The sequence below is a fragment of the Hordeum vulgare genome, chromosome 1H, assembly GCF_904849725.1.
Source record: "Hordeum vulgare subsp. vulgare chromosome 1H, MorexV3_pseudomolecules_assembly, whole genome shotgun sequence".
Lineage (NCBI taxonomy): Eukaryota > Viridiplantae > Streptophyta > Magnoliopsida > Poales > Poaceae > Hordeum > Hordeum vulgare.
In genome coordinates this window covers 473,814,820-473,827,137 of record NC_058518.1, presented here as the reverse complement: position 1 = coordinate 473,827,137, position 12,318 = coordinate 473,814,820, and the positions used below count along the sequence as shown (strand labels likewise).

General features: G+C 48.5%; 1 protein-coding gene across 1 annotated transcript; it reads right to left on the bottom strand.

Moving 5' to 3' along the window:
• Nucleotides 1–3,719: 3,719 nt before the first annotated feature.
• Nucleotides 3,720–6,619, bottom strand: LOC123446687 (FT-interacting protein 3-like). The gene has a single exon (XM_045123249.1). It carries the CDS (start codon nucleotides 6,473–6,475, stop codon nucleotides 4,058–4,060), a length of 2,418 nt encoding a protein of 805 aa, XP_044979184.1. The 5' UTR covers nucleotides 6,476–6,619; the 3' UTR covers nucleotides 3,720–4,057.
• Between the last annotated feature and the right edge of the window lie 5,699 nt (nucleotides 6,620–12,318).

Genomic DNA, 12,318 nt, shown 5'->3' with positions numbered 1-12,318 from the left:
TATGTTGTGTTTGATTGCATTCTCATCTCAACATAGTTGTTCCCTCCCCATGCATGCTCATCTCAACACCCCTTTTCATGCATGCTTCTAGTGTATTTGTGTTAAGCTAGTATGAACTCATGCCTCCTCTATACATTCTACCAAACATCCAAAAATGGATTAGAGAGGAAACTTTTAGGCTCGGCTGCTGTCTTTGATGGTCACGTCGATGTTACATCCGTGGAGGCTCATGTGTGTAATAGCAATGGCTCTACCTAAGGATCTCAATATCCATCGGGTGGTAATTGCACGAGACTGCGTTTAGGTCGTGACGAACATCAACAAAGGGGCAGCATCAGTTTATGAACAATACTAGCTAAAATCAAGCACATGCGAAGTGAAATTGTAGGTGCATCTTTCTTGTTTAAGCATAGGGTGATAGGGAGTGTAATTTCGAAGCACGTTCTTTAGTTAAGGCATCAGTTTCATTGCGAGTTGGTCGCCATGTGTGGCTAGAGTATTACCACACATCATTTGTATTCTGAACATCATCGAGTTTTAATAAAGAACCTAGTTTCACTTAAAAAGATCCAACACATGGGTTTTCATGTTGTGCAACTGAATGGAAATCCTACTTGACCCCTGTGAATGTCGAATAGGGTTTTTTAGGGATGGGTGTCGAATAGGGTTTTTTAGGGATGGGTGTTAAATAGGTGCCCTGACGCCTAAGAGCATCTTCAGTCGTGCCCCCAACAAGCCCTTCAGGACCATGTTTTTTTACGCTAACGAAAGAAAAATGCCCTAATCATGTCCCCAAGAGCTTGTTTTTCGTCGGATTTGACCAAAAATAGCGTCGGCGAACCCATGCCGAACCCAGCCCCCTGGGGGGCGCCTGGGGTCGCCGGCGTTACTCTTTTGCATGACTGGCTATGGGATTATTGAATCTCTCTCTCCTCTCTCCTCTCTTTTTCTCTCATGTGAATGTGGCGGGACCACCGATGGAGCAAGACCAACAAGTGACATGCATCAATCGGAAGCAAGGAAAACACATGGCATGGGGGACGGTTGTAAATAAACAAGCCTACGGCCCAAAACTTCTGCCGGCTCACCTCTTGCCGGTGAAAAAAATGGCCCTGGAAGGCCAAACGGCTGGAAATGCCCTGATGCACGGTGATTTGGGCTAGCCCACTTGGGCAATTCTGTTAATGTTTTCCTTCATAGCGTTTCTGCATCATTTTTTCTATCCTTTTGTTTTTTCATGTTATATTTTTATTCAGTATTTTCCGTTTTTATTTTGTTTTGTTTGTCTTTTCCCTTTCCGTTGTTATTTTGTTCTTTTTTATCAATGTTTTCCTTTTGCTTTGTTATTATGTTATTTCTTCTTTATTTTTATTAATGTTTTCCTTTTTGTTTTTTGGTTTCTTTGCACTTTTACTTTCATTATCATATTTCTATTCAATTAACCTTTTCTATTATATGGTGAGCACTTTTAAAATATGCACCATTTTTTAGTACACATTGAACTTTTTTTCATATATGGTTAACATCTTTCAAACACACACCATCAATTATTTTTATTATATATTTATTTATTCTAAATATATGGTGAAGTTTTTTAATATAAAGAAAACAATTTTTAAATAAAAACTGAACTTTTCAAACACATACTAAACGTTTTCCGAATACATGTTGAACATTTGTCTAATATACAACAAACTTTTTAGAATATATTCTAAAGATTTCTGTAGCACACACTGAACATTTTCCGAATACAGATCTAATTTATTTTGCCTACCGTGCAAAGTATTTAACAGCATTAAAAAAATCAAGTGTCTGTTTTCGGAGAAAATGGACTGCAAAAGGGAGGAGAAAACAAACCGTTCAAGGAGCCATACATCTCCAGAGTGGGCCCGGTCCATTAAGCTCCAACCTGTGTGAAGCCTCAAACTATTTTTAGGCGAACATGTGTTGAATCGGAGGCCTCGCAGCTGAATAGCCTTTAATACATCAATTCGTGGTTGGATGGTTAGGAAGGCTTTGGTATCCGCTGCCCATCAGAGTTCAAATTCTAGATTTGACATTGTTACTTGTATTTTTTTGGATTTATTTCAGGTCTTCAGTTGATGTGTGTTTAGTGGGAGGAGATGTTTTCGTCGACTACGAAGGCGTTTATGGCGACTTCGTTAGTTTCAAGATGATGTGTCGGCTGAATCTCTCGAAGATGTTCATAGGAGTACGATGTGTGTGCGTGCGTTCGTAAGAATGAATGTATGCTCGTGTATGTGAGCGACTTCGATTATACTTTGCTCAAAGAAAAAACTGAATAGCCTTTGTTGCCTAAAATAAAAGCTGAATAGCGTTTGCTCTTTACAAGTAGGTTTTCTTTTTGTGCTCGGAAATGTTAAAATTGACAAGCCATGACGTCATTTTTTGTGTGTAAATATAACATATTACTTCCTTCGATCCATACTACTCCCTCCGTTCCTAAATATAAGACCTTTTAAAGATTGCATTATAAACTACATACGGATGTACATAGACATATTTTAGAGCATAGCTTCACTCATTTCGCTTCGTATGTAGTCTCTTAGTAAAATCCCTAAAAAGTCTTATATTTTGGAACAGAGGGAGTATTTATCAACAGATTTTTATAGATACGGATGTATCTGTACACAGTTTAGCATTTTGGAGCCCTGCAAATTAAATGTTCTCCCGAGCTTTAGAGCCCTTCGTTTGAAAAAAATATCTTATAGGAATTTACGACGATTCTGCTTACGTTATTGTGTGCTTGACTCGTTTGATTTGTAGTAGTACTATATAAAGAACCACCTGAAGTTTCCATATGGACTACTTTACCTGCAATGCCAATGAAAAAAAATACATCGAGTTCAACTACATAACATTTCCCGCGTCTTAAAATCCATGTGGAGTTGAACATTGCCGCAACGTTTTCTATCCTCCGGCTCTGCTCAAATTGTAGAATCAGGGACCCTTGGCGAATAGTGGATTCAACACTGGTAGGAACAGTACCGTGCCATGTACCTCCAGCAATGTGTAGCCATGTCTGTAGGCCACACTAATCATTGCGTCACTACTACAATAAATCTCAAAAACTGCCGTGGAAAATGACCCGATGACTCCACTTAGACTACAGACGACATACTCCGTCCTGCATTCACACACGTTCAGTTTTCCCGCAAACGGTCTCATACTTTTGTTCTGCCGACAAGAAAAGGGTTCCATGGTTTATATTGTTTGTCGAGGAAACACAACAAAGTTCCTGGTTCAAAGGGGCGGGGCGCAACCTTTCTTGTGGTTCCTTCGGTGCGTATCAGAAACCGAACACCTACAAGACGGAAATTGCTGCACATTCAGTAACTGAGCAACCGCTGCGACAATCCTGCACCGAACCACGGAGGCACGGAGTAACACCAGATCGCGCTAAGATCACGGCACATTTCCCGTGCCATGCGATGCTGAACTTCAACCAATATTGTTCCACCAACTATGCTACAACAAACGTCATGCTACAACAATCCCTAGAAATTATAGATATGTGAATTAGTTGTGTCTATAGGTCAATTGTGTCCATTTTGCCCAATGCCCTCTGCAAAAAGTGCGAACGCCTCAGAACAAATTATAAATAGATTTCTAAAGAAAGCGATAGGAACAACACATGGATATACTTACTACAGAAAGAACATGGTCACGGCCAGGGACATGATCAACAGAACACGAAATTAACAAAACTGGCACCAATACATTTAACATAACACAATGGAACTGATCATGTGCCCCACCCCACTGCTCTACGCCAGAAACCCCAGAGCCAACAATGTTCATCCAAAACTATGAAGGGATCTTATCTGGTCATTCCCTTCGCTATCTGCCTAACTATAAGCAGACAGTAAAACATATAAAACCGACACCTTATTACAGGGCCACCAAACTGCCTCTAATTAATCAACTCACCAAGTATATTCACATCTGATCTGAAGCTTACCAGAAGGAACAGAATGAGAGAGGGAGACAATGTTACAGGGTTCCCCCATTTTATCTTCCATCGGGTGCTCTGGCCTCAAATGAGCGAATCGGACTTGGCAGGCAATCTTCTGTAGAAGTTGAACGGGACAGAGGGCATCCTGCTGCGGAACCGGGGATGGCGCAGCAAGTAGAGCATAGTGATGACCAGCAAAACCTGGAACGGCGTCACATACAGCACGATGGCCACGACCAGGGACAGGAATATGAAGATGGCGGTGGCGCGAGGGTCCCTCCAGCTCAGCAGAGCATGAGCTCTCTCGCCTTGCGTCGCAAGGTCCCCGACCACCGTCTGCACACGACCTCCGACACTCCTCAGCCTGTCGTAGCGCAACCTCACAATGTCAGCCGGTCTGTTGGATGGGAATGTGTCAAACTCCTCATCGAGCTCATCAGGGTGCGTAAACTCAGCCTGTGATAGCTTGGTATCCATGTGTGGTGGGTGCCTTGACCTGTAACGATAGTTCCAGATTCCGATCATAAACATGTAGAGGAAGATGGTGGGCAGGATGAGCTCCGGGTAGCAGATCAGTATCAGGAACAACATGTGCACCAGCATTGTTGTGATCGGGTTTCGCCAGCTCCTGATGCCATCATACCACTTGGCCATCGAGGCAAAACCACAGAACAGCGAAGTGATGCGATAGAAGTTGGCCTTGCTGCGCCGGAGACTAAACATGTGTGAGCCCACATCGAGCGTGTACTCCACAACCTCCCTGCGGAGAGGAGGCTCGGCACGGCTCAGCCTCGCCGAAACAATCTGCATCGCCTGGTGCCTCAGGTAGTCCAACTGCATCACTGATATTGGTTGTGAGTAGTGCATCTTCGGCAGCAGGGGACGGCCATACATTGCCATCATGTTCACCCACGCGGTGCACGTAAACCGCACGGCCAAATGCAGCTCACCGGTCTTCTTCAGACCGCTTGGCTTGAGAGCTAGCAAAGGGTAGAAATGGGTGTACACCCGGTCAGTCTCCAGCGTCGAGAGACGAATTCTGACCTTGCCAATGCTTTCATCCCGGGCATCACCGTTCTTGCTCCCAATCTGTGTATTGTCGAACACCACCACTGTGATCACGGTGCATGGATCAAACACCTCCCAGGTATACTGCTCATTCCACTGCGGATTCAGTGTGTTGAGAATGGTTCTTGTGCGCACCCATTTGGGACCATACTTGGCAACACAGTAAGCATCGGTGGTGCGACCATCCTTGGCCTTCATGGGTATCAGGTTGCGCGCACCCAGAATCCCCACCTCAAGGATCCCAATGCTCGGCTTCCGTGTGTGCTTTGACGATGGCTGGAGATCGCTGCTGTAGTAAGTCGACTCGTCAAGAACATGGTACCCAAAGTCGAGCGACATCCGAAGCTGTATCTTGCTCGCGAACTTGCCTTCCTTCTTCTCACCGTCGTCGCTGGGACGCGCAAGGCTGTACCAGCGCGGCTCCACGGGCTTGCCGAAGTGGTCATGGCGCGGCATTGCAGCGTTGAGGGGCAGCATAATGCGGCCGAGCGGCTCGTCGCGGCCTGGCCCGACGCGGTCTTCCACGGTGACGAGCAGGGGCTCGTCGAACGGCTCGGACGCCACAAACATGAACTCCTCGTTCCACATCGGGTTGGGCGTCCCAGGCGGTGCGCCCGGGCGCGTGCGGCGCACCTGCCCGGCGAGCTGCAGCTTGACGGAGGCGTTCATGGGGCGGGACGTGTCGTGGGGCACGAGGTCCTGCGCCCCGATGGCGGCGACGCGGAGGTACACGAGCTTGGGCGAGAAGTAGACCTTGGCGCGCGTGGAGGCGACGGCCGACGGACTAGCCGCCCCATGGGCATCGGAATGCCAGGCCTCCGGGAAGGCCTCGTCGGCCTGGGTCCCTAGCCAGACGGACAGCATGATCTCCCCGCGCTGGAGCTTCTCCCCGCGCTTGCCGTCGAGCCTGTACCACTGCGGCGCAAGCGGGGAGTCCGGCGGCACGCGGACCGGCACCTCGGAGAGGTCGAACACCATGCGGCCGACGAGGTCGTCGCCGCCGGCGAGATCCTTGGCCTTGAGGGCGACCTCGAGCAGATGCGACTGGAGGTGCGTGGCGGAGAAGGCGAAGACCTGGTGCCAGGAAGGGGTGTGGTTGCCGGGCAGGACGGCGGTGCTGCCCTTGAAGTTGCCGAGCTTGACCTCGACGAAGGGGTCGATGGAGCCGGTGGGGGACACGCCGGGGAGGTCCCGCGCCTTGACGACGTGCACGTAGAGGAAGCGCATGGGCTCGACGAGGTCGTAGGTGGAGGAGATCTTGCCCGCGGCATTGGCGGCGGCGGCGGAGGGGTTGAGCCCCGGGATGTTGAAGCGGGGCCGCAGCATGGCGGCCAGCGGCGGGCGCGTCTCCGTCAGCCCGAACTGCTGCTGCGGCGGCGGCATCGGGCCGCCGTGCATCATGAACGGCCGCGGCTGCATTTGCCCCCTCATCTCGGCGGCTGCGGCGGCGGCGCTCTGCGGGTAGGGGGAGGAGGGGAGTGGGGTGGGGGTGGGGTGAGTGGCCTAGTGTGGTGGCATACCGTCGAGCAGTTGGTTGGTGCCGTGGTAGCGCAATGGAGGAGAGCGTGTGTCTGCAGCGTACGCCAAGACGGCCAGAGCGATCTGTATCAGCACCTCGAAACGTATCCCGGCCGCTAGATCCGCATCCAGCGGCTCCCCTTGGGACAAAAAAGGGTTCACACGATACAACACCGCTACGTCACCGACGTGTAGGTCTGCGCGGCCGGTGGTCGCCGTGTCAGTGACGCTAGGGACGCGGGTGCGGAAAGCGCTGGCGTGGTGGGAGGCGTGGCGTGGGCTGTTGCGATGTGGGCGGGGAAACGTGGGGTCCGGTTCAGCAGGCGGCGAGCGAGGTGGTGGACAGCTCGACGGGCGCGTGCGGTGTGCGTCGGAACGGATCCCCTCCCCTGTGAGATGAGATCCATCGGGTCGGGTCGGGTGCGCTCCCACCGGGCAGGGCCCCCGCAACGCGACGCGAGCGTGCCCTTCGCTTCGCTTTCTCTCTCGGCCGCCCTTCCCTCTCTTTTCCTAGCCCATTACGGTTGTTTTTGTACTACTCTAGATCCTAGCCATTTACGTGCACCCCATCTCGCACGGTCACTCACTCACGTGGGCCCTGACGCCAAGGATGATTGATGAGGGGATTCTCTCCTCTCCTCCCCCATCCTGTACCAAAAATTTTCCTGCCAACGAATCATGGTTCCGATGAACGAACAAACGGACGGACGGGCAGTCACGTGAGGGCGGCGTGCGTGCGTGCGTGCGGCCGTTCTGCACTTGTCATCACTTCTCAGCGACGTTCAGTTCATCATGGTTGACAATCTCGTTTCAGGAGACAGAGATGCGCGCCGCAGACGATCTGGGCGCGTCGCAATGAGCCTGGGATACGTACGGGGGTTGTTGGGATAACGTGGACGCTTAGCACCGTCGGTCCCTCTCACCATTCCCCCGGAAAACGAACGCCGTTGCCGATGGCTTCACGCCTTCACGCGACCCGTTGCTTTCAAATTGCGTTTTCAAAACATTCCCCCCCGTCCTATCCCCCTCACCGGAAAAATAAAGCTCCACTTTCCTCACCGGTACTGGTAGCATATTTATTCCTACGTACTTCCCGTAATTTTTTTCCGGACATCCGTCCAGTGCGTCCGCTGCCGATTTCCTTCTCCCTTCCGTGCATATGATGCATCGTCTCCTTTCCTTTACTTTTTCCTTCTTCCATGTGCAGGACAGGACGGCCACACTGCTCCTGCACGTCTATCCAACAGGCAGCAACTGTGCCAGACGGGAATAGGTTTCGCGCTCGCTTTAACGCCGTGCCACGGGCTACTACTGGTGCCATAGAGGAGAGCGTAGGCATTTCACGCTGGCTTTTCCGAAAGCGGCCTTCTCTTTTCCATGAATATACAAAGGCGACCGCTGCTGTCGGGTTAAAGAAAGTCGGCCGGAGCGCTTCCTCCGTACGCCGGTGACTCGGTCACCCGTGTCGCGCCCATTTCCGCAGGGAGAATTTAGCGCCACGGGTAGGTCGCGTCACTTTCAGATGTTTCTCTTCTTTCACTTGGGCATTTCTTTTAGGTTAGACGGGAACGGGTCATTGACAACAAGTTAGGGTCGATGTCATGTCATGTACCATGAATGCGACGCAGGCGCTCACCTGCCTGTGGACATTTCTCGCTCGTCCGTGCCTGGTTTAGTTTGGCAGCACGGCGAACGGTAGAATATGCAATGCATGCGTCGGTGGAGTGGAGTGTCGTGCGGTGGTGTACTGGCAATGGCGAAAGGCACGCCGAGTCACCGAAGCAGGGTCCAGAGACGTTGGTGGCGACCTGTATTTTAGGCCAGGGCCCAGGGCCAGGAGAGCGCTGAGTCAGTGGGCACATGGAGGAGCGACCTCCTCGCCGCGCTATACACGCAGCGCATGGGGTAAGGGGGGATGGATGGGCGCTGCCGTGCCGTGCGGCGGGAACAGTTCAAAGGCGCCGCGCACGGCAGCGGGACCGGCGCCCAGGCCGCCGGGCAAAACAAGGGACGCGGTCGCCGAGGCAGACCGGTCCTTCGTCGCTGATTCCGTTCCGGATCCACGACCGACGTCTTGTTACTGGAGTATACAGTACAGTAGTATAAACTGCTCCGGCTACAACCTAGCCATGATGTCCGAGAAGAAACCCGGGTATAAAAAGGGACTCTCATGTGCGCGCGACCAGTGTTCGAGGGTCTACGTGTACCTCTAAAAAGATCACATGGCTGGCCGAAGCGTGGGAGAAACTGAGTACTAGAATAGAGCGATGCTATTGATATGTACAGTTTCTACAAAAAACAATTACGTATACTATTCAAATTGAGAACGGTTTACTACAGCTGTGGAGCAGTTACAATCCTAAAAGAACTTTCTCTCCTGTTCAAGGAAATCCTTAGAGAAACTAGTACATACAGTTTTTGTAGAAGTCTTACATAGAAATATGATTATTATTATTACTGGCTGAATGCTGAATGTCCGTGCTCGTTGTTATGGGAGAAAGAAAATATATAATGACCAAACAATATATATAATGATCAAACAAGACGAAACGGAAAAATGAAAATATGAAGTGATCAAACAATACGAGAATGCCCATTTTTTTAAAAAATATGGCCTTATCTTAAACGCACGTGAAAAGTCTCATAAAAAATAACTTCCACGACCTTTTGTGCAAAAGAAACAAAATCGATTCTATATAGAAGTTGTAGTTTTATTTTATTTCCGCCCCAACGAACACATAAAATCATTACTTTGCGAAACTTTGTATGTGAGTAGAAACTTTCCCCATCAAGATTCTTTGTGAAAATATCCATTTTAAGCAATGCATGAACCACGAGAAGAATGACCAACTATTGTGAGGTTATCTAAAGCAGGACATGTTCATGGAAAACTTTACCCTAAAAACAAGGTTTGAGAGCCTTCATTTTCTTTCCTGTCTTTGACCATTATTTTGCCTCAGGCACCAGGTTGGCTGACAGTCTCCACTTACCAATAGTTTGTGCCCACCATTAGTTGTGACTTTCCTGCAGATTTTGCTACATATATACATTAATATATCAAAATTGTTGTAAATATGCACAATATAATAAGTATACAAAAATGATACATCATGTTTCAGTACAGATGGAAACTATGTTAGATATGCATATTCATAAAATGGTAAGATTAGTTCAGTGAGAAAAACATACAATTAGCATGTACTCAAGCTTCCGAAGAGCACAAATGTTCACATGAACATCTCTACAGCCCTCCGGTCGAAGAGTCCGAGTGCGTAATTCTCAGCAAAACTTTATGCAAATGAAGAAAACTTAATTCAGCGTGACAAGCAAAAATGCACCCGTCTATTCCATTTTCCTTTGTATAGGAACCAGCTTGGCCGTGTATGTTGCCAACATGATCCACGGGTGTGGTACGACCGCGTGGCCATGGTGGTCAGAGTGGCGACCATCCATCGACTCTAGTGTGAGCAGCTCCCGGGCTACCGTCTTCTTCCTCGTCGTGGTCGTGATTAGTACGACTCTAGTGCCCTCCCATGCATATGGCATGTTTCTTCTCTGGTTTGTTCCAGATGTGTGGCCACCATGTTCTTCTTTGATGTGGTTGAGAATGTGCATTGGTTGCCATTATCATAGTAGTATATCTCCTAACAAAGGAAACTTGCCTTCCCTGTCTTCGCTGCCTCATCACCAAAACACGGTAAACTAGGGATCAAAACTGAGCGGAAATGGACATAAATGGAGCTATCAAATTTGTTTTCATATTTTCTTTTGCAGAAACGAATACAAAAACGCCGAAAATGAATATGAAAACAGATACTATCAGAAACAGACATAGAGCGAATACATAGTAGACACAGAAACTTAAGTGGGCATTGTCCGGAAATTTAAAACCCTTGAGTCGTGTAGAAATAAACATAAAACAAATAATATAATGAAATGTTATCATGACTAAAAATAATATGATTATATTGACACCTTAGCATAGTATAGTAATAGTACTCGACAATTATGTATAGGGTTAGTTAAGTACGTATGTGATAATTGGGTCTCAAATGACCCATTATGACCATTGTGTCATTCTGTGTGTTTTTGGTAGTTGGGCTACAAAGTAGCCACACGCCTATACAAAAAATGAAAATTTCATATTCACGGAAACAAAAAGTTCCGTTTCCACCTATGTTCCACCGAAAACATTGTTTCATTTTTGTTTTCGTTTTCACATTAAATATTCCATTTCCATTTCCGTTATGAAAATTTCCATTTCCGTTTTCATATTTCCTCTTTATTTTCATTTTTCCTCCGAAAAAGCACAATGTTTCCACTTCATTTCATCCCTACGGTGTTAGGGCATAGTTTATGCCTAAGTAATTTTGGTGATTGATGACAGTACCGCAAAGGACTAACCATGTGTGTTAAGATTTCAGATAACACATGTAAACGGCACAAGACGACTCGCCCCCTCTTTCCATGGAACAGAAGCACGGTGTACTCTACGATTCTCTTTCTTTGAGTCATAGGAACGTCGTACTATTAAGAGGGGACCCGTAGTGAAAAGGCTTGGGTGGAATCAATTTTGCACGCACACACTTTATCTCCTTTCCCCTTACCTGCAACTTTGGAGTGGCTCCCGCCTTTGTGTTTATCTCTCTAAGCAAATGGTTCCTCAGCGGTAGTACCGTTGTGCCTAGCGGTAGTACCGCTCGCCCTAGCGGTAGTACCGCTAGTGCTGGCGGTAGTACCGCTGTGCTCGCGGTAGTACCACTAGTGCTGGCGGTAGTACCGCTGTGCTCGCGGTAGTACCGCCCCTGGTCAGCGGTAGTACCGCTCCAGGAGCTTAGTACCGCCTTCCTAGCGATTGTATTTCGACGGACCTTTTTGCGAAGACTTTCTTGGCGGTGGTTGGCCCGGTAGTGCTTATGCACTACCATGGGCCCAGCGGTAGTACCGCTGGAGTGCTAGCGGTAGTACCGCTGCAGCCAGCGGTAGTACCGCTAGGCTCGGGCTGTGAGTGGGAAAACGGTTGGATTCCCCCCCCCCCACTATATAAGGGGTTCTTCTAGCTGTGGAACCCTACCTTTGACCCTCCCAAGCTCCATTGTTGCTCCCTAAGCTCAAAAGTGCCCGATCTCTCTTCCTAGCCAATCAAACTTGTTGATTCTTTAGGGATTGGTTGAGAAGGCCTAGATCTACACTTCCACCAAGAGAAAAGTCGATTCCCCCACCAATCCCTTGCGGATCTTGTTACTCTTGGGTGTTTGAGAATCCTAGACGGTTGAGGTCACCTCGGAGCCACATTCCATTGTGGTGAAGCTTTGTGGTCTTGTTGGGAGCCTCCAAGCTTTGTGTGGAGTTTGCCCCAACCTTGTTTGTAAAGGTTCGGTCGCCGCCTTCAAGGGCACCTATAGTGGAACCACGGTACCTTGCATCGTGTGAGGGCGTGAGGAGAATACGGTGGCCCTAGTGGCTTATTGGGGAGCATTGTGCCTCCACACCGCTCCAACGGAGACGTACTTCCTGTCAAAGGGAAGGAACTTCGGTAACACATCCTCGTCTTCATTGGTTCCACTTGTGGTTATCTCTAACCTTTACTTCGTGTATGCTTATGTTGTTGTCTATCTCTTACTTGTCTTAGTAGTTCTTGTTGTTAGCTTCATATAGGTTCACCCCGTTGTTGCTATTTTTGTGAACCCGTATGTTGCTTACCCTAACTTGCTAAGATTAATTAAAAAGTGGTCGTTGCCTATTCACACCCCCCT